This window comes from Sciurus vulgaris (genome assembly GCF_902686455.1).
Source record: "Sciurus vulgaris genome assembly, chromosome: X".
Taxonomy (NCBI): domain Eukaryota; kingdom Metazoa; phylum Chordata; class Mammalia; order Rodentia; family Sciuridae; genus Sciurus; species Sciurus vulgaris.
Genome location: NC_136471.1, coordinates 79,768,095 through 79,791,320, shown reverse-complemented (window position 1 = coordinate 79,791,320; position 23,226 = coordinate 79,768,095). Strand labels below are relative to the sequence as shown.

Genomic DNA, 23,226 nt, shown 5'->3' with positions numbered 1-23,226 from the left:
AGTCTGATTCTGGTAGATAAGGATGGTTTCCCACATCTCCCTCTTATTTATTTTCTAAAATGCAAATGATGGGAAATAATTTTGAGGTTCTGTCTCTTGGTTCTGAGAGCTGCTACAAGGTCTCAGATCTTGGTTCTGAAGGTATGGCAACCTATTATGATACAAAAAGAATTAATAGCAAGCATATCATTCCAATATTATGCCATTCAATTTGAGAAGTATTTGATGAACCAGAAATGCAGAATCTATGAGATCTACTTTACTTTTTTAATATCCTGGATGTGGTGATGAGATTTTATAAGATCCAGGCTATTATTGCTATGTCAAATGTCCATTAGATGATTCTTAATTATCTCTTAGTCCCAATGGGAAGTATGATATTTAGTTGCAGCAACACAGACATGCTTACAATCATGGCATTTAAGCCTCTGTTTAAATTAGAGAGCACAAGGCTCATTACTGATATTGGTAATAGTAGTTGTTAAAGCATTTACTTTCATCTCAATCATGCTATTAAAACTTAAATTTCAGGGGCCATAGCATCTTAACAGAATCATGCCCCTAGATAAAATGAATGTGGGAACATATAGAAACCTAAAAGAATACATTAAAATATATAGGAACCACATTATCATCAAACAAGAAATAACTGAATTATTCATCCTTCTAGTGTAATATCAATCAGTTTGCTGGATTCTAATTTGGTATTTATTACATGGTTACCAGCAGTGCAAAGTAATATCCAAACAATAGGGAATAGTCCAAATTACATGGAGTTTCAAAAATCAGAATGATTATATATCTAATCTTATTTTGTATTCTGAAAATAGTTTTAAACAATTATTTGCCTAGTTCCTTAGTGAAAGCACCCAGAAACCACTCCGGACACGGAAACTCATGTAAGAGATTTTATTAAGTGGACAGGCAGTGTCTCCCTGGAGGGTGAAAGAGAGAGAGAGAGAGAGCCAAGAGGAGAGAGAAAGAAAATGGCTGGGGAGCTATTAAGTAGTGGAATTTCACAGGCTAATAACAAGGGACCAATGGTTGGCGAGGAGGTTCGCGGGCTAACAATCTAGACCAATTACTGTCTAGGAAGTTCGCAGGCTAACAATCTGGACCAGTTACTGTCTAGGAAGTTTGCAGGCCAACAATCTGAGTTGTAAAGTGGTGTGAGGGAGGTAGAATAATGATGGCAGCAAAATAGCAGATCTGATGCCAACATTTTTCCCTTTTTGCTTTTATAGACACTGGGTGTGGGACAATGGTCTTTCTTCTGTAGCTTCTTCCTGCTGGTTAGGGGTGAAAAGTCTCATTCCTGTTAAAAAAGAGGATTAGGGAGGGCTTTAGGTGGGAGCAGAGTTTTTGGAGCGGGAGGTGTCAACAGTGAATCACAGGTCTTGGCTTTGGGTGTCAGGGGCTGGTAGTCTTGAAGGAGAAGCAGTTGATTGGCTGATTGGTTGGTGAACTTGTGTGTGTCCGCCAGCTCCGGAACTTGTGTATCTGATCTTGTAGGAACTTCTGTGGGCAATTTAGCAGGCATGGTCCTATTTAAGAAGATCTGTAGATGTTTAAATGATCAAAAATTTCTGACTCTGGCAGTTTCTCTTGATGGTTATCTGGCACTCCTGCCTAAGAAACTCTTTAGTAGCCTCCAGTCTTATTGATCCTTGGGGCTAACATAAGCGTATGTCTTCAGTTACGTTCAACTATTGTTTCTTCTTCTAAATGCCCAGGAATGGCTATGTTTTGGTTTTAACTGTTTTGCTAGGCATTCAAGATCAAGCTGGTCAAATTGACCTTGTTCTTATCTGTTGTTAAGGGTCAGCTGAGTTCACACAGGGGTTACTCAAGGAGAACTTGAGAGCTGTTTCTTAGCTCCTTTAGTGCCATTTGCTAGGTAGAGGCTCCTTGACGAGGTGACTTCCTTTGGAAGCGTGCAGGATGTCTCCCTTTTTCAGAGACCCTCCTCTTTGCATCAGGTGCACTGGTTGACTTTTCATCCTCTAGTGGTCGCATTAATCTCCCTGAATGGGAGGTCATATGGCCCAGAGTTGCAAAACTCCTTAGAAAAGCTCTCCCATTCCCTGGGTTCCAGCTGACATAGAGGACAAGAGCCAAATAATGGTGTTCTTGGCCCCTGTATTTTAATCTAAGTTTGATCTTAAATATCCAGCAAGCCAGTCTCACCAGTCATAAAGTAAGAGTTCTGGACTTCATTAGAGTTTACGAGGAAAATACAAAATGGAATTAACAACAATAAAACATTTAGTTTGTGTAATAGCTATCTTGAATTTTGGCTGAACTATACATTATACATCTAAACTATACATCTGTTTGAGATCACAATAATTTTACAGTGAAAAATAATCTTTTGAATATAACTTTAAATAAGCTGAAGTCTGGCTTATTTTGGAGCCATTCTGACATGCAGCAGAGTGGGAGGCAGAGCCTTATTTCAGATAAGGCGGGGCTCTTTACAAATCTTAGGTAAAGTGTTCTAGTTCTGATGATGATCTTTGCCTCTTTCTTAAAATTTTAAGAATTTTACATATATTGTTCCCTGAGTCTATATGAACATTAGTTAACACAATTTAATATTATGTGTATAACATGAATCAAAGAAAGTCTAAGAGAACTTTTTACTTTCCTTTCCTGTGACAAAGTGGCAAAATGATTTTATGTTTCATGATATTGACCTTTAAACAAATCAAGCTCTCACTAACTTTTAGAAATACATTTACATTTAAAATTTTTTATCAGTGTAAAAAGTAACAAATTTTATATATACCCTATTGAAAAAAGGTCCTATAATAGAACCTTAAATAATAGAAATAAATTCCCAATAAAATTTACTTTTCTTATAAGTTTAAAATTACCATTACAGATAAGTTTAGCTTGGAGAATAGCAGCTTGATAAATTTTCTGCTTTAAAGACTTATATACTTGGAAAGTATGAATGCATTTAATATACAAACAATGACCATTTCACAATTACCTTGACACATTTATGTTAGCCAAATTTAGTTTTTAAAGAAAAATTTAGACTCTGTAATGTAGTACAATACTCTAAGAGTTGTTGTTTAACCATAATTGTATAAACCCCAATTTTTAAGACTAATTGCTCTAAAGAATAAAACTTAACAGACACAATGTTAAGAGTAAATTAGTGCTTTTAAAGAAATCCTCGTCATTTTAACATATAGATCATACTTTGGTTTCTATCAGCCCTTAATATTTGACCTTTGGGAAAAACCTTAAATAACTTTAACTGTTTGTCTCACATACATATAACCAACTTATTTACATGCAAACTTGTTGAAATTTGCCCTTTACTTACACACAGACTTTCTTAGGTCTTACTTAAACCCTCGTGTATTTCATCACATAAGCACTTTCTTACCCAGAAACATCTTTTTTCCCCTCTACTAAATATATTTCCATACTGAGAACCTTTTATTTTCTCTTTCATATCTGTTGACCCCTTTTGTTCACATTTTGAAAAAACTCTTATAAAATTTCTGACTTTAGATAAATTACTCGATTTTAATAATATGAACTGCTTTATGTCATATGCAGTACTCTAATTGAAACACAGTTGATATTTTTGGAATCCTTCATATATAGAATTGTACCTGTTAGGGCTTAACTTTAATGACCTTGTTTTTAGTGATGACACAAAGCAATTTTAAACCCTTTCTATTTACCAATTTATGAAGACACCAATAATGTTTAAGTACCCCATGGAATATAAGAAGTTAAGAGTACTAAATGTTATTTAATAATTAGCATTTTAACTTTGTAAATTAATCAGATGTCTCTAACAAACACATTTGAGTAATCCCATACATGTCAAATCTACTGATTTTACTGTAAAAACCAAGATATCAGACAAGTGTATTGAATAGTATCTGCCATCTCTTTCCTGTGGAAGAAAAGTCCTAAAAACAATTGATATTAGACATTTTATAGATATTAATCTGACCACCTAGAGACTTGTGAGGTAAGTAATTTCAAAGACATTTTATTTTCATTTGTTTATCCAATTTAAATTGAACCTTTTAAATCATGTTAATTAAAGGTATCTGGATCCATTTTTTAAATTTTAATTTTATGAGCATTATATTTGGATACACATATATAGACAGACAACATGATATCAGACAACAGAATATACACATATTACAAAAGTAAAGGCCTTGTAGCTTTTATGTCCATTGCAATGTAACAGGTGTTGAAAAATAACTATAGTGTTGAATAAAAATAGAACTAATCAAAAAATCATTAACCTAGGTATGTAGGATCAAAATTGTGAGCTCAAAAAATATAGTATTTAAGAAAAACAAAACGAGAGTCCTAGAAGAAAAAATGATAATGGCCATTAATTATAGCATGATAGATCTTTTTTTAAACCTCCCATCATATGAATATCAGTAAATATTGAGATCGATTCTCCAGTCCACATCTTTGGGTATATTAAAGGTGGACCTGGGAAATGGGCCCAACAGATTTCCCATGTATTTCACTTACCTGAGAGCTCAATAGAGCTAGTATATAAATATTGTGGTTGGAGATTTAAGATCTCCTTATTGTTAAATCTGGTGCATTCTGTTGTTCCATGTGTCACTCAGCAACAGTGAAACTCTTCTTCCATTTACATTTCAATGTAAGCCTTCAATGAGATCTGGAAGGAACTGAGGAAAAATTACTGGTATGAGCAGGAATTCAGGGAGTAGAGAAGTCAAAGATTGTAGCTAAGATTTTAATTTTCCTTTTCTTCTTGTGCTGTAGAATTAAGAAGAGTTAGTTTTTAAATGTAGGAGAGGGCTGGGGAGATAGCTCAGTCGGTAGAGTGCTTGCCTTGCAAGCATGAGGCCCTGGGTTCGATCCCCAGCACCGCCAAAAAAAAATATGTAGGAGAGCAGAGGGGAGGGGCTAGAAATGAACCTGCAAAAACCATGGGGTTCTGCCATGTTGTCTCCAAGTTCTTTACAGTTGGGGCAAGGTGAGTCACTGGAAAAGAACAGTTCAAAGGCAAATTACAGAGGTCTCATGCTAACTCATCCTCCTCTAAACCTGAATGCCCTCCAGTCTTCTGAATAGAGATTTTGCCCCCACCCTTCAGTATCTCTTTGTCCATGGGGAACTGCTTAACTACTAAAAACTTTAATATTTTCCCAGAAGACAAAGAGGTCCTGGAGAATGAATATTTCTGACTCTTAGATTTAAAGCTCTTAATAGCATTTCTAAGTCCCGTGATTAAATCTCCCAAAGTCCATAAATCAACATCTTAGTCCAAATAAAAGTAAGTTTCTATTACAGTCCAAACTCTCTCTACATTTTCAATTATGCTCCTAGGCATATTTTAAAAATTCTCAAAGCCTGTGCCATTGTGCTTCCAATCAATCCCCATGCTATTTTTCCTCTCATCTTGATGACCTGGCCCTGAGGGGCTCTGCCAGTGCAGGGAGCAGCCAGGTTCTCTAGGAGCATGCTCTCCTGTCTGCTGCCTTCCATCTTTCCCACCCGGGAGCAGAAACCATGCTGTTTCTGGAGGGCTGGAAGCTGTGGTGGGAACACACAATTTAAACCAGGAAACTTGCCAAGTAATTTCCCCTTCTTAAGTTAGAGATTTTCCCTGATTTCCTGATTAGGATCTTTTCTTCTTAGGATTCTAAACTTTTGCACATATCTTAGCCAAGTTAGGTCTCAGTCTCATACAGTCAGAGACACAGGCAGACCTGCTTGATCCAGTCTGCAATATTTAAAGTGAACATGTCTCCCTTTACATTTCAAGAACTGTAGGAGTTGCGTTCTTTCCACTGAATTTTCACTCTGGCTACACATTGAATAAAGCTTAATGAATTTTATTTCTCTTTCTGAAGAGAGCACATTCCCCAGGCTTAACATCACACAATTAAATTTTCTTTCCCTTCTTACTAATAAACTTATTCACACATGCATGCTTCCCCTGGGGAAGGGGCCAACACTGTAAGAAAAATGCTGCTCAGCTTGGGTCCCAAAGCAGCTCAGACCCTTAAATCCAGGGGAGCAGGTGCTCTGGGTGCCCTGTCTGAGTTGCAGCCCAGCAACAGCACCCAGAAAGCCACTCTGGACATGGGAACTCACACCAAAGATTTTATTAAGCAGATGACTAGAGCATCCTCTTTGGGGCTAGAATAGGAAGGAAAAGAAGAGATGGCTTAGGAGCTTCTCCCAGATATTGGAATCTCGCGGGCTGGCAGGAACCAATGGCGGAGAAGAATACTTGCAAGCTGACTGATGAACCAATGGCTAGCTAGGATGTTCACGGACTGACAAGCTAGGTTGTAATTTGGGAGGCGGGGGAACTGACTGCACAGCGTAAAGGGTGGGAGCAGCTTTATATTATAAACACCTTATCTTTATTTTTTCTTCTAAAATCCTCTTGAACAGTCGCTATTCAGGCACCAAATGTGGGGGCCTCTCAGCCATGTCCCGTGTGGATGAGAAAAGGGTTAACTGCCAGAGGACGGTGTTGGCTATAAATCAATCAATTACCCATAAACTTATCTAATCAATGAAAACACAAGAGCCATGATGTTTGACATCACTAGCAAATAGAGAAATGCAAATTAAAACTAAGATTTCATCTCACTCCAGTCAGAATGGCAATTATCAAGAATATAAGCAACAAGGACTGGAGTGGTAGAGCACTTGCCTAGCATGTGTGAGGCAGTGGGTTCAATTCTCAGCACTGCATATAAATACATGAATAAAATAAAGATCCAAAAAAAATTTTTTTAAAGAATACAAGCAAAAATAAATCTTGGTAAGGATGTGGGGAAAAAGTTACACTCCTACATTGCTGGTGGAATTGCAAATTGGTACAACCACTATGGAAAGCAGTATGGAAATTCCTCAGAAAACTTGGGATGGAAGCTTTATTTCACCCAGTTATCCCACTCAGCATATATGAAAAGGACTTAAAATCAACATGCTATATGGTTAGGCCACATCAATGTTCATAGCAGCTCAATTCACAATAGCTAAGCTATGGAACCAACCTAGGTGTCCTTCAATAGATGAAGGAATAAAGAAAATTTGGTACATATACACAATGGAATATTATTCAGCCATAAAGAAGAATGAAATTATAGCATTTGCCTATAAGTGGATGGAACTGGAGGCTACCATGCCAAGTGAAATAAGCCAATCCCAAAAAACCAAAGTCTAAATGTTCTCTATGAAATGCGGATGCTGACTTACAATAGGCAGGAGGGAAGAGTGGAGGTTCACCAGATTGTGGATGGGTGTGGAGGGAAGGGAACAGGGATAGGAATGGGGAAAGATAGTAGAATGAATCAGACATAACTTTCCTATGTTAATGTGTGAATACATGACCAGTGTAACTCCACACCATGTACAACCACAAGAATGGGAAGTTATACTCCATGTATGTATATTTCAAAATACATTCTACTGTCATATATAACTAAAAAGAACAAATAATAAAAAAAATAAATAGAAATTTCTGCAAAGAAAAGCTGAGGCCTAGATATCTTCAATGATAAGTACTATCAAACATTTAAAGAAGAAATAATACTGATTTTTAATTTACTCCTTCAAAACATAGAAGCAAAAGGAACACATCCCAACCCATTCTATGAGGTATTACCCTGATATCAGAACCAAAGACCTCATGATAAAGCTACAGACCAGTATCTCATGAATATAGGTGTGAAAATCCTCAACAAAATACTAGCAAACTGAATCCAGCAACACATGTAAAGAATGATACACCATGACCAGGTGAAGTTTATATGATAAATGCAAGAAAGCTTGTTTAATATCTGGAAATTAGTTAATGTAATATTAGTAGAACAAAGACAAAAACCACATGATCCTCTTGAGTAGATGCAGAAGAAGCATATGACAAAATTCAATACATTTTCATCATAAAAACTTTTACTCAAGAAACTAGGAATAGAAGGATATATTCCTTCCTCGACCTGATAAAGGATATATTTGAAGAACCTACGGCTAGCATTATATTTAACGATGAAAGACAAAAATTTCCCCCTAAGATCGGGAGCAAGAGAAGGATTCTCCTCTAGTCACTTCTATTTAACATTTCCCTGGAGGTTCTATTCAACATTTCCCTGGAGCCAGCAAAACTATCTCTGTTTGCAGATGACATATTCATGTTTGTAGACAATCCTAGAGAATTCATTAAAAGTCCATTAGAACTAATATCTTAGTTCTGCAATTTTGCAAGATACAAATCAATATAAAAAAATCTATTTGGAGGTGAAATTAAGAAAACAATTCCATGCTAGGCCCGACTGTAATCCCTGCAGCTTGGGAGCCTGAGGCAAGAGGATCACAGGTTCAAAGCCAGCCTCAGCAACTAGGCAAGGCCCTAAGCAACTTGGTGAGACCCTGTCTCAAAATAAAAATTTAGAAGGACTAGGGATGTGGCTCAGTGGCTAATCACCCCTGGGTTTAACCCCTGATACCAAAAAAAAAAAAAAAAAGGAGAAGAAGAAAACAATTCCATTTATAAAATATTTCGAAGAAACTTGGCAAAAGAAGTGTAAAATTGGGGCTGGGATTATAGCTCAGTGATTGAGTGCTTGCTTGGCACAAGTGAGGCACTGGGTTCAGTTCTCAGCATCACATATAAATAAATAAAGGTTCATCCACAACTAAAAAAATAATTTAAAAAAAAAACATAAAATTTGTACACCAAAAGCTACAAAACATTGAATAGATTAAAGAAAACCTAAATAAATAAATAATAGTTCATGTTCATGGATAGAAAGACTTAATATTCTGAAGATGGAATATCCCTTAGATGGATTTGCAGATTCAACACACTCCCAATCAAAAGTGCATCTGGATACTTCACAGAAATCTACAAGCTGATCCTGATATTCATATGGAAATGCAAGGGACCCAGAAAAATCAAAGCAATCAAAGGGAACAATAAATTTTGAGATGTCACATTTCCTGAATTCAAAACTTTCTGTAAAGCTACGATAATTAAGACTGTGTGGTACAGTTTATGGATAGGTCTAGATCAGTGAAATAGAAATGAGAATCTAGAAATAAACTCATACGTTTATGGCCAATTGATTTTCAACACTGGTGCCAGATAATTCAATAAGGAAAGGATAGTCTTTTCAACAAATGGTGCGAAACAAGTGGACATTCTTGTGCAAAATAATGAAGTTCCAACTTGCCTCACACCACATACAAAAATTAAAATAGATCAAAATCTAAATGTAAGAGCTAAAACTACCAATCTCTCAGAAGAAAGCATTTGTGACTTTGGATTAGGCAATGGTCTTTGTAGATATGACTCCTAAAGCACAAACAGCCAAAGAAAAAATTACATCGGGCAGAATTAAAATCTGCCCTGTAAACATGAAAGTGAATAGTCAATCCACAGTGTGGTAGAAGATATTTACAAATCATTTTGTTATCAGGGTCTTATATCCAGAATATATAAAGAACTCTTACAACTCATTAATACAATTAACCTGTGTTTAAAATGAGCAAAGCAATAAGCAAACAAAGAGGTTCTCAATGTCATTTGCCAACAGGGAAATGCAAATCAAAACCACAACAAGATTCCATTTCACACCCACAAAGATGGTTAGAATAAGAGACAGATAATAACTATTGGCATGAATGTGAAGAGGTTGAAAATTTTATGCATTGCTGGTGGGTTGAGAAAATGGTACAGCTGCTTTTGCCAAACAGTATGGCTCTTTAGGAGGTTAAATAAATATAGAGATAACATGTGATCCAATAATTCCACTCTTAGTTCTATCTGCCTAGGAGATATGGAAACATATGTCCATATAAATCTTACACACAGATGTTCAGAGAACAGTGTTCATAATAGCCCAAAGTGGGGAATACCCAGATGTCTATCATGTGATAGATAACTGAAATGTAGTATGTCCATACAGTAGAATATTGAGCCATAAAGAGAAATCACTGAAAAATGCTACAACATGGGTGAACCTTGAAAATATGCTAAGCAAAAGAAGTGAGTCACAAAATGAAAATGTTCTAAAACTGATTGTGATGTTCGTTATATCAACTCTATAAGTTTGTCAAAAACCATTGGATTTTATATTTTAAATGACTGAATTGTATGATATGTGAATTCTATCTTAAAAAAACTTTTTTGCAGGCATATCTATAAATCATCTACTGGTTTACTATGTACAGAAATGTTTACTCCACATTGGCAAGGATCTTTATTTTGCTCATTTATGTATTCCCAGTGACTAGAACAGTGATTGGCATAGATTAAGCACTCAATATTTGTTGAATGATTTTTATAATAATGAATATAAAACCTGGCTTTCAAAAAGTGAAGCAGTAAAGAGAACATAAAAAATTACTCCATGTTTTTGTGTGACTAGAAAGTCAGAGGAAACAGCTAGTTCCAAGTGAAGAAGCTGGTTTTAGGAGAATAGTCTGTGGGATGGAGTGACCGAAAAGATATTGAATAACGTTAGCTGAGTTCAAGGGAGAGTTTGGGCTGGATGTAGTGGTTAGGGAGGCGTCTTACATAAATATGAAAATTGAAATCACATGAGTAATGAGACCAGTGAGATGGAGAATATATAGAAAAGAAGGCTAAGACAAGAATGTCTTTATTTCATGTGTAAGAAAAGGAAGACAATGAAATTTGTAAGATTGAAAAGAATTAGGATGCTGTGTGACAGTTTTGGGGAGTGCTAATGATGCTGATAGAAGCAAAAGAAGACAGGCACTATAAGACGACCACTGAGTGTAATAAGTAAAATTCAGGATAATGGTAGGAACTATTAACAAGCGGATATGGAACAAACAATAATGACAAGTGGAAGCATTAAAGAGACTCTCTTTCAAGAAGTTTGGTAGTGAGAAGAGTGTTGGGTTTTCTCTTTTCACTTGATTACCTTGATCTCCTGGCTGTGTTTTCCTTGATTTCTCATCAACACTATATTATATTTTATTATAATTGTATGTTGTTTATATTCTCTAGTAGTCTGTAAGTATAGTAACCATACAATGTTAATCTGCATATCCCAGTGCCTAATGTGTAAATAGTACATGGGTTGCATGAAATGAACTGTTCTAGTAGGCTGGCAAAGACGTAACTAGAATCACTCAGTAGGTCATCTGGATTGGATAAGAAACAAGGGAAGTGAGAAGGAGCTTAATGAATTAATAAAATAGGGAAGGGATCAAGAAATCAAAGTAGTTAAATATTGTGTGGTCAGTTGAAGCAAGCAATATTGAATAATATTTCTTGTTCTTGATCTTTAATCTTTGAGTAGAGATGACATAAGTAATAAGCTGGTTTCATTCTGGAATGAAAAACCTCTTCTTTAGCTTCAGGTTACCTTAATTTTATAGGTGGTTGGCTGTATGATAGGCTTTTTTCTTTTTGCCAACCACTGGGTTTTGTGATGGATGACCCAGTAGTGGGTGATACATTTATCAGGAGACCTGAGTCCTGGCTCTGCCAATAACTACCTATGTGGGAGAGACAGTTTATTATACAGATGATTTTTTAAAAAATTTTTATTTGTTCTAATTGGTTATACATGACAGTAGAGTACATTTTGAGGCATCATACATAAATAGAGTATAACTTCTAATTCTTCTGGCTGTACGTGATGTGGAAACTTACCAGTCATGTAGTTATATATGCACATGCAGTAATAATGTCTGATTCATTCTACTGTTGTTACTATCCCCATACCCTTTCTCCTCCCTTCACTCTGCTTTGCATAGTCCAAAGTATCTCTGTTCTTCCCTAGCCCACCCTTATAGTGAATTAGCATCTGCATATCAGAGAAAACATTGGGCCTTTGGTTCTTTGGGATTGGCTTACTTTGCTTAGCATGACTTCACTAGAAAATGCCATAATTGCATTCTTCCTTAAGGCTGAGTAATACTCCACTGTGTGTATATACCACATTTTCTTTATGTGTTCCATTCGCTATCCCATCCCTCAGTTTATACCCAAAGGACTTAAAATCAGCAAATTACAGTGACACAGTCACATCAATGTTTATAGACAGATGATCTTTAAGTTTCCTTCCAGGTCTCACAATTTTTGCTATATCTAATTGACTTAAGACTGAGACTTCAAGAATTTGGCCATAGAGCAAAAAACTGATAAAAAAAAAAAAAACCACATTTGCTGTATATACAAACATGGTTTATAGAATTAACAGGGTTTTTGTTTGTTTCCTTCTTTCAATACTGAGGACGGGACCCAGAGGTACTCTACCACTGAGCTATACTCCCAGCCTTTAAAAATTTTTTTTATTTTGAGATAGGGTCTTGCGAAATTGCTGAGGCTGGCCTCAAACTTGTGATCCTCATGCCTCAGCCTCTCAAATAGCTAGGATTACAAGCATGCACCACCATGCCCAGCTAGAACTACCTGTTATTAACTCTGATAAGAGAAGATGAAGGCAGTTCACTGTATTATTGAATTTAGCCTTGCATATCAAGGAGGTCTTGAATAACATCTTAGTTATATTATAAGGTATTCTTTTATCTACCTCAATAGGAATTAAGATCTGACTTTTTTTCTTATCAGGACCGTAAGAGGCAATATGAGCTGCTCAAACTTGAAAGAAATTTCCAGAAACAGTCCAATGTGCTCAGACGTAAAACTGAAGAGGTAGGTAAGAAAATCCAGTCTGCTGGATCAAAGGTATTATAATCCTCAAGCTTAGATGTTGGCAAAATAATATCCTTTAAAAGAGCCAATGTCCTAAGAAACCAGGTTCATCAATCTTGACCGGTAATTCTTAAATCTCGATCTCTTTTTATATGCTATGCTATGAACTGAGCAGATTAAACTCTGATGGAAAATGGTACTATTTAAATAAGGATATTTTTTCTAATTGGGCTTCTTTCCAAAAAACACAGAGTAATATTGATATATGGCATTTCCAATCTGCAGAACTGCTTTGAAATATATTCCTCCCCTGTGTGCTAACCAGTAACTATTCATCAGTTTTATATCCATGGAGATTTATAATCCTGGTACCTAAGGAATTCAAACCTAGAACTTTTTTTTCCTTACCAATATACTAAAAATATGCTGGAAAATATTCTTATTACCCTTCATTCAACATAACTATGTGCCATTTTATTTAGGCAGCAGCTGCCAACAAGCGTCTTAAGGATGCTCTCCAAAAGCAACGAGAAGTCGCAGATAAGAGGAAAGAGACTCAGAGCCGTGGAATGGAAGGCGTTGCAGCTAGAGTGAAGGTATGGGCAGGTTGAACTACCATTTCTCATGTATGCTGGGGATACAAAATAGTGGGGAATGGTTTGCTTTGGATTTAGAAATAAATACGACCAAATTTGAAGTTCTAGCTGAGTGCCTTATTTCCTAAAACACATGAATATCTTTAAACAGTTGTTAAAGACCAAGAGTATAGGACCCTTTCTTTCTTTCTTTTTTTTGGGTGCTGGGGATCGAACCCAGGGCCTTGTGCTTCCAAGGCAAGCACTCTACCGACTGAGCTATCTCCCCAGCCCCTATAGGACCCTTTCTATCCTTGCTCATGTTGAGGTTCAGTTACTTCTTTAACAAATTTATTGAGGCATGCTTGACATGCAATAAATTGTACGTATTTCAAATGTACAAGTTGGTGAGTTTTGATGCATGTCTGTACCCAGGAAATTATCACCATAGTCAAGATAGTGACAATGTCCACTATTGCCCCAAACTTTCTTTGTAATCCCTTCTTCCCATCCCTGATACTCTCCTACTCCCCTTTCAAGGGTGTTTACCTGGGATCCCCAATTAATCTGATTTCTGTCACTATAGATTAGTTTTTATTTTTTAGAATTTTATAAATATGAGAATACATTATGTATTTTTCTGGCTTTTATTCAGCATAATTATTTTGAGATATATGTATGATTACATATATCATTTCTTTTATTATTGAGTGATATCCTATTCATTGTATGGATACACCATAATTTGTTCATCCATTCACCTGTTGATAGTTATTTGTTTTCAGTTTGGGGCTATTAGAAATATTGTACTGAACATTGATATACAGGGCTTCATGTGGACATATGTGCTTTTATTTCTTTGGAGTAAATATTTAGGACTGGTATTGCTTTCTTTTATGGTAAATGTATGTTTTAGTTTTTAAACAACTGTGAAATTGTTTTGCAAGGTGGTTGTATCATTTTACATTCCTTCTACCAATGTATGAGGGTTCTAGTTGCTCACATTCTCACCAATACTTAGTATGGTCATTTATTTATTTATTTATTTATTCGTTTATTTATTTTTGGTACCAGGGATTGAACCCACGGTTGCTTAACCAAAGAGTTGCTAAGTGCCTCATGAAGTTGCTGTGCTTGACTTTGAGCTCATAATCCTCCTGCCTCAGCTTCCCCATTTGCTGGGATTATAGGCATGTGCCACCGCACCCAGCAATCTTTTGTTTTTTAAAACCAGTCCCCCACTACACACACATACACACACACACACACACACACACACACACACACACAATTCCACAGTGCAAGGTCAATCTTTTTTTTTTTTTTTTTTTTTTTTTTACCCATTTTATTTTTTTCTCATGCTGGGGATTGAACATGCTAGCCAGTGCTCTACCACTGAACATTTATGTATCAATCTGGTCCAGTATGCTCAATCATTTAAAGTTTAGCTGTTCTGGTGAGTGAATAGTGGTACCTCATTGTGGTTTTCATTTTCATTTTCCTAATAACTTATGATGTTAAGCATATTTTCATGTGTTTATTTGCCTTGTCTATATTTTATTTTAGGAAATGTCTGTCCAAATATTTTCCCCATTTTTAAAATTGGATTATTTATCTTTTTTCCCTATAACCAAGCTAGAATTCTTTATATATATATATATATATATATATATATATATATATATATATATCCAACAGAGGACATCCGTGCTTTTTATTTTCTCCTAGGCTGTGACTTACTTTTTCATTTTGGAACAGCGTTTTTCAAATAGTATAGCTTTTTATTTTTGATATCATTCCATTTATTGATGATTTTTCTTTTATATTTCATATTTTTCTGTCCTATGTAAGAAATCTTTAGCCAGGCATGACAGTGCATACCTATAGTCCCCCTTGGGAGGCTAAGGTAGGAGATTTGCAAGTTGGAGGCCAGCCTCAGCAACTTAGCAAGACCCTGTCTCAAAATAAAAATTAAAAAGGGCTGGAGATGTAGATCAATGATAGAGTACCACTGGGTTTAATCCCTAATACCACAAAAAAATTAAAAAAGAAATCTTAGCCAAAACAATGGTCACTAAGATTTCCTCCTAAGTTTCCTTCTAGAAGTTGTATATTTTTAAGTTTTACATGTAGATATATGATACATTTTGACATAATACCTCTGCTGAAATGGAATGTCCATATATATATTTCTAAATTCTATTCTATTCATCTACATGCCTAGTTTTATGCCAATTCCAAAATATCTTAATATAGTCCTTTTATAATAAGTCCTGAAATCAGGTAGTATAAGTCCTCTAAAGTTGTTATTTTGGGAAGAACTAGGTCCTCTGCATCTCCATATAAATTTTGGATCAGTGTATCAATTTCTCCAAATAAAAAAGCCTTCTAAGAGTTTGATTAGTACTACATAAAATTTGATAATTGACATAATAAGAATATTGATTCTTTTATCCATTAATCTGGTATATCTTTCATTTATTTAGGTTTTCACTTTCAGCAATATTTTGGTTTTTAGTGTACAAATGTCATACATCTTTTGACAAACTTATCCCAAAATCTTTCATATTTTATATTGGAAATTATGTTTTTTATTTTCATTTTCAATTGTTTGGACACAATTGTTTCTTCTCTTTTTTAATTTTTTTTATTTTTAAAGATTGAATTTTGATTAATTGTACACAAATGGAGTACAACTTTTCATTTCTGTGGATGTACACAATATAGATTCATAACATTTGTGTGATCATACATGTACATAGGGTAATAATGTCTGTCTCAGTCCACTATCTTTCCTTTCCCACCCCTCCTGCCCCATTTCCCTCTACACAATCCAAAATTCTTGCATTCTTTTCTTACCCTCCTCCCTTAGTTTCCCCCCTCATTTTGTATCCTCATTCACTTATCAGAGAAAACATTCAGCCTTTGGTTTTTTGTTCTTGGTTTATTTCACTTAGCATGATATTCTCCAATTCCATCCATTTATCTGCAAATGCCATAATATTATTATTCTTTATGACTGTATAATATTCCATTATACACACACACACACACACACACACACACACACACACACACACACACACACCACAGTTTCTTTATCCATTCATCTGTTGAAGGGCATCTAGGTTGGTTCCACAATCTAGCTATTGTGAATTGAGCTGCTATGAACATTGATGACCCGCATCACTGTAGTATGCTAATTTTAAGTCCTTTGGATATAAACTGAGGAGTAGGACAACTGGATCAAATGGTGGGTTCATTCCAAGTTTTTTGAGGAATCTCCATACTGTTTTCCAGAGTGGTTGTACCAGTTTGCAACTCCACCAGCAATGTATGAGTGTGCCCTTTTTCCCACATCCACACCAACACTTACTGTTGCTTGTGTTCTTGATAATCGCCATTCTAATTGGGGTGACATGGAATCTTAGGGTAGTTTTGATTTGCATTTTTCTAATTACTGGAGATTATGAGCACTTTTTCATATATTTGTTGATCACCTATATATCTTCTTCTGTGAAGTGTCCTTAGCCCATTTATTGATTGAGTCCTTTGTATTTTTGGTGTAAAGTTTTTTAAGTTCTTTATAAATTTTGGAGATTAGTGCTGTGTCTGAAGTGTGTGTGGCAAAGATATTCTCCCACTCTGTAGGCTCTCTTCTCACATTATTATTTCCTTTGCTGCAAAAAAGCTTTCTAGTTTGAATCCATTCCATTTATTGATTCTTGATTTTATTTCTTACACTCTGGGTGTCTTAATAAGGAAGTCTGGTCCTAAGCCACCATGATGAAGATTCAGGCCTACTTTTTCTTCTATTTGGTGAAGGGTCTCAGGTCTAATTCCTAGATCCTTGATCCATTTTGAGTTGAGTTTTGTACTGGGTGAGAGATAGGGGTTTAATTTCATTTTACTGCATATGGATTTCCAGTTTTGCCAGCACCATTTGTTGAAGAAGCTATCTTTTCTCCATTGTGTTTTTGGCACCTTTGTCTACCATGAGATAACTGTACTTATGTGGGTTTGTCTCTGTGTCTTCTGTTCTGTACTATTCATTGGTCTACATGTCTATATTGGTGCCAATACCATGCCGTTTTTGTTACTATTGCTCTGTAGTAGAGTTTAAAATCTGGTATTGTGATACCTCCTGTGTCATTCTTCCTGCCCAGGATTGCTTTGGCTATTCTGGGTCTTTTGTTCTTCCAGATGAATTTCATAATTGCTTTCTCTATTTCTATGAGGAAGGTCACTGGGATTTTAATTGGGATTTCATTAAATCTGTATAGTGCCTTTGATAATATTAATTCTGCTTATCCAAGGACATGGGAGATATTTCCATCTTCTAAGATTTTTTAAATTTTTGTTTTAGTGTTCTGTAGTTTTCATCGTAGAGGTCTTTCACCACTTTTGTTAAGTTGATTCCCAAGTACCTTTTTTTTGAGGCTATTGTAAATGGAGTAGTTTTCCTAATTTCTCTTTCAGAGGATTCATCACTTATGAATAGAAATGCATTTGATTTATGAGTGTTTATTTTAAGTCCTGCTATTTTGCTGAATTCATTTATTAGTTCTAGAAGTTTTCTGGTGGAGTTTTTTGGATCCTCTAAATATAGAATCATGTCATCGGCAAATAGTGACAGCTTCAGTTCTTCTTTTCCTATTTGTATCCCTTTAATTTCTTTGATCAGTCTAATTGCTCTGGCTAGTATTTCAAGCACAATGTTGAATAGAAGTGGTGAAAGAGGGCATCCCTGTCTTGTTCCAATTTTTAGAGGGAATGCTTTCATTTTTTCTCCTTTAAGAATGATGTTGGCCATGGACTTAGCATAGGTAGCCTTTAATATGTTGAGATATGTCCCTACTATCCCGATTTTTTCTAGTGTTTTGAGCATGAAGTGGTGTGGTATTTTATCAACCACTTTCTCAGCATCTATTGAAATAATCATATGATTCTTAACCTTAAGTCTATTGATGTGATGAATTACATTTATTGATTTCCAGATGTTGAACCAACCTTGCATCCACAGGATTGAAACCCCACCTGATTGTGGTGTACTATCTTCTTAATATGTTTTTGTATTCAATTTGCCAGAATTTTGTTAAGGATTTTTGCGTCTATGTTCATCAGAGATATTGGTCTAAAGTTTTCTTTCCTTGATGCATCTTTGTCTGATTTTGGTATCAGAGTGATACTAGCTTCATAGAATGATTTTGGAAGGGTTCCCTCCTTTTCTATTTTATGGAATACTTTGAAGAATAGTGTTATAAGTTCTTCTTTGAAGATCTTATGGAACTGAGCTGAGACTCCATCTGGTCCTGGGCTTTTCTTGGTTGGTAGGCTTTTTCTGACTTCATCTATTTCATTGCTTGAAATTGATCTGTTTAAATTGTGTATGTTCTCCTGATTCAGTTTGGGAGTATCATATGTCTCTAGAACTAATTTACTGATGTCTTCGAGATTTTCTGTTTTGTTGGAGTATAGATTTTCAGAGTACCTTCTAATTATGTTTTGTATTTCAATGGTGTCTGTCATGATATTTCCTTTTTCATCACGAATTTTAGTAATTTGAGTTTTGTCTCCCCTTCTCTTTGTTAGTGTGACTAAGGGTTTATCTATTTTTTTTTTCACTTTTTCAAAGAACCAATTTTTTGTTTTGTCAATATTTTGAATTGTTTCTTTTGTTTCCATTTCATTGATTTCAGCTCTAATTTTAATTATTTCCTGTCTTCTACTTTTGGTGTTGTTCTGTTCTTCTTTTTCTAGGGTTTTGAGATATAATGTTAGATCATTTAGTTGTTGACTTTTTACTCTTTTCTTGAATGCCCTCCATGCAATGAATTTTCTTCTTAGTACTACTTTCATAGTGTCACAGAGATTTTGATATGTTGTATCATCATTCTCATTTACCTCTAAGAATTTTTTTATCTCCTGCCTGATGTTTTCTGTTATCCATGCTTCATTCAATAGCATATTATTTAGTCTCCAGGTGTTGGAATAGTTTCTGTTTTTTATTTTATCATTGATTTCTAATTTCATTCCATTATGATCTGATAGAATACAAGGTAGTATCTCTATTTTTTGTATTAACTAAGTGCTGCTTTGTGGCATAACATATGGTCTGTTTTAAAGAAGGATCCATGTGCTGCTAAGAAGAAAGTGTATTTCCTCATTGATGGATGGAATATTCTATATATGTCTGTTAAGTCTAAGTTATTGATTGTGTTATTGAGTTCTGTGGTTTCTTTGTTCAGTTTTTGTTTGGAAGATCTATCCAGTGGTGACAGTAGTGTGTTAAAATCACCCAGAATTATTGTGTTGTACTCTATTTGGTTCCTGGAATTGAGAAGGATTTGTTTGACATACATGGATGTGCCGTTGTTTGGGGCATAAGTAGTTATGATCATTATGTCTTCCTGATTTATGGTTCACTTAAGCAGTATGAAATGTCTTTATCCCTTCTGACTAACTTTGGCTTGAGTCTGCTTTATCTGATATAAGGATGGAAACCCCCACTTTTTTATTGAGTCCATGTGCACGGTATTTTTTTTCTAATCCTTCACCTTTAGTTTCTGGATGTCTTTTTCTATGAGATGAGTCTCTTGAAGGCTGCATATTGTTGGGTCTTTCTTTCTAATCCATTCTGCCAGACTGTGTCTTTTGATTGATGAGTTTAGGACATTAACATTCAGGGTTATTTCTGAGATATGATTTGTATTCCCAGTCATTTGAGCTTATTTTGGTTTTTAACTTGACTTGGTTTCTCCTTTCATTGACTTTTCCTTTAGAGTATGGAAATGATTTTGTTTCATCTCCAAATCAGAATGTTAGTTTTACTGGGTATAAGATTCTTGGTTGGCAACCATGTTCTTTCAGAGTTTGAAATATGTTTTTCCAGGCCCTTCTAGCTTTTAGGATCTGGGCTGAGAAATATTCTGATATCCTTATTGGGTTTCCCCCTATATGTAATTTGATGCTTTTGTCTCACAGCCTTTAAAATTCTATCTTTATTTTGGATGTTAGGCATTTTCATTATAATGTGCCTTAGTGTGCATCTGTTGTAATTTTGTACACTTGGTGTTCTGTAAGCCTCTTGTATTTGATTTTCCATTTCATTCTTCAGGTTTGGGAAATTTTCTGATATTATTTCATTGAATAGGTTGTTCCTTCCTTTGGTTTGTATCTCTGTGCCTTCCTCAATCCCAATAATTCTTAAATTTGGTCTTTTCATGATATCGCATAGTTCTTGGAGGTTCCGTTTATGATTTCTTACCATCTTATCTGTTTGGTCAACATTATTTTCAAGATTAAATATTTTGTCTTCATTTTCTGAGGTTCTATCTTCCGAGTAATCTACTCTGTTGGTGATGGTTTCCATTGAGTTTTTTATTTAGTTTCTTGTTTCCTTCATTTCAAGGATTTCTGTTTGTTTCCAGAATCTCTGTCTCCTTGTTGAAATGATCTTTTGCTTCCTGCAGTTGCTCTTTTAACTGTTTATTGCAGAGATCATTCATTGCCTGCATTTGCTCTGTTATGTCATTCTTTGCTTCGCATATCATTTTAATTATGCATAATCTGTACTCCTTTTCTGACATTTCTTCTACAACACTGTCATTGGATTCTATTAATATAGAATCTTGGTTTGTTTAGAACACTTTCTTCCCTTGGTTTTTCATGTTGTTCACATAACTTCCCCTCTAGCAGCGCAGATCTGGGGTATTGAAGTTTACTCCCCTAAGACTTATAGTGACCCTGCAGGTTTCCAAAACCTCTTCTTTAAGAGGGAGATCAATATTAGCAGCACACAGTACAGACAATATGCAGCCCTATACCAAATAGCACCTATAAAGACATTGTCATAATAAACAGAGAGTATGATTTACATTATTTTCTACAGTATAACCAATATATTTGGAACGAGGTCTACAGTTTCTAATGTTGGACAAAGAGGATGGGGAGGGGTGTAGGATGTACCTGTTAATGGGATAATAGAAGGGTATATAGAAGTACTAGATAATAGGAAGAATGAAAGCAGAATCAAAAGAAATTGGTTGTTAGCATGCGAAAAGGGAGAAAGAGACTCTGAGGCAACAGGTAAACAAAAGGAAAATAGAGTGAGAAAAATAAAGAAAGAGAAACTTAATAATTTTCAAAAAGGAGAAAAAAATCTACACTGTAACAGTCATGTACTATTCAAACCTCCTAGGCTTCAGTAGCATGGTGCATGAGAGGTATTTGACAATGAGCCTCCAGTCTCCAGCAGGTGTCCCAGGATAGAATTTGTCCCACCAAAAGATGGTGGTTTCCACTTCCAGGATAATCCAAGATGGCTGCCGTGGCTTCCAAACTTGTTGGCAAATGGGGAACCACAGGGTGGGGCGCAGACGGGGCTGGAGGTCCTGGAAGTGAGGCAAGGTCGGTGAGAGTGAGGGGTCCTGGAGGTGTGGCATGGTCAGTTGGGCTGGGGGTCCTGCAGGTCCTGGCTGTTGTACCAAAATGGTGGCAGCCGCATATAACCAAACCTGCGTGTACTATGACAATGTACTTACAGGCAATAGCAGGCAGCAGGCAATCTGCTGGTGGTCTGTGGATAGTCTGCAGGCTACTGATGGACTATCATAGGTGGATCTCAGGCAGTCGGTTATGGGTAGGTGAAAGGCAGGTGATGGGCAGGCAAGAGGCAGGCAAACAGGCAAATGGTAAATGATAGGTGGCAGTCAGTGAGCAATCTGCACTCAAAAAGTAGGTGATATGCTGGCAGATGGCAGGTTATCTCAGTGAACAAAGGGGGTAAACAGCAGGGGATAGATGAGCAGCAAAGACTGCCTCACAGAGAAACAGATTATTCTGTTTGAAACCTGAGTTATGGAGCGACAATGAATGCATCTTGGATCTAGTCCGCCATCTTGGATCTTCTATCATAGCTTTTCTGTAGAGTCCTTTGGATTTTCTACTTAAACAATCATTTCAACTGAAAAGAAGAACAATTTTATTTTTTATTTTCCACTCTGTATGCCTTTTTAAAAGCACTTTGTCTTGCCTTATTGCACTTGCTGAAACCTCCAATACAATATCAAATAGAACAGGTAAAAGGGGACATTCTTGCTTTGTTCCCAATCTTAAGGAAAAAGCATTTAATCTTTCATCATTAAGTAAGATACTAGCTATAGGTTTTTATATGTCCATTGTCAGGTTAAAGAAGTTCCTATCTATTCCTGGTTTGCTAAATAAAGTTTTAATCACAAATAAGTGATGGAATTTTTTTAGAAAAGTTTTCTGTATCATTAAAATGATCTTATGGTTGGTTTGTTTTCAGTCTGTTAGTGTAGCAAGTGGCACTGATTTTTCCCTTATTTTATTAAGGCATAACTGACATACAATAAAATTTTTGTTATACAAATCTGTGAGTTTTGACAACATGTACTATTGTGTAACCTCCACTACAATCAAAATATAGAATAGTCATCTTACCAAGTTGAATAGTCAACTTCTCTTCTTTCTAGTCAACTTTTTTCTATATTCCTGGTATTTAGCACACACTAATCTGTGTTCTGTCATAATTGTTTTCCCTTCTTATGAGCATCATAAATAGAAATATAATATGGCTTCTTTCACTTAGTATAATGCATCTGAGATTCATCTGTGATGTTATTTGTATCATTATTTTGTGCCATATTATTTGGTTTTTCTGATTACTATTCCAGTGTATTGATGTACCACAGTTTGTTCATCATTCACATATTGAAAGATATTTTAGGGTTTTTTTTTTCCCTTTGTTTGGCAAATATAAATTGTATTAGGGTTTTTCAGAGATACAGAATGAATAGGCTACTTGTAGACGTGTGAGGGAATTTACTAGGAGAATTGGCTTACATGATTTTGGAGTCTGAGAAGTTCCTCAACAGTTCATCATCCACAGGCTGGAAATTCAGGGATGCCAGTAGCATGGCTCAGTCCAAGTCTGAAGGCCTCAGA

At 35.7% G+C, this 23,226-nt stretch overlaps 1 protein-coding gene and 1 long non-coding RNA gene across 3 annotated transcripts in view; one reads left to right on the top strand and one right to left on the bottom strand.

Moving 5' to 3' along the window:
- KIF4A (kinesin family member 4A) overlaps positions 1-23,226 on the top strand; it is a 125,200-nt gene that overhangs the window by 79,313 nt on the left and 22,661 nt on the right. For both annotated transcript variants that reach the window (XM_079124896.1, XM_079124895.1), the window contains exons 19-20: positions 12,599-12,682; positions 13,165-13,278. In XM_079124896.1, the coding sequence (XP_078981022.1) occupies positions 12,599-12,682; positions 13,165-13,278 (198 nt within the window). The remainder of the gene's footprint in view (positions 1-12,598; positions 12,683-13,164; positions 13,279-23,226) is intronic.
- The window catches only part of LOC306651942, a 48,670-nt gene continuing 26,435 nt past the window's right edge, over positions 992-23,226 (bottom strand). Inside the window, exons 2-3 of the long non-coding RNA XR_013761247.1 lie at positions 4,528-4,782; positions 992-1,544 (exon numbers count right to left, since the gene is read on the bottom strand). This is a non-coding gene — a long non-coding RNA (uncharacterized lncRNA). The remainder of the gene's footprint in view (positions 1,545-4,527; positions 4,783-23,226) is intronic.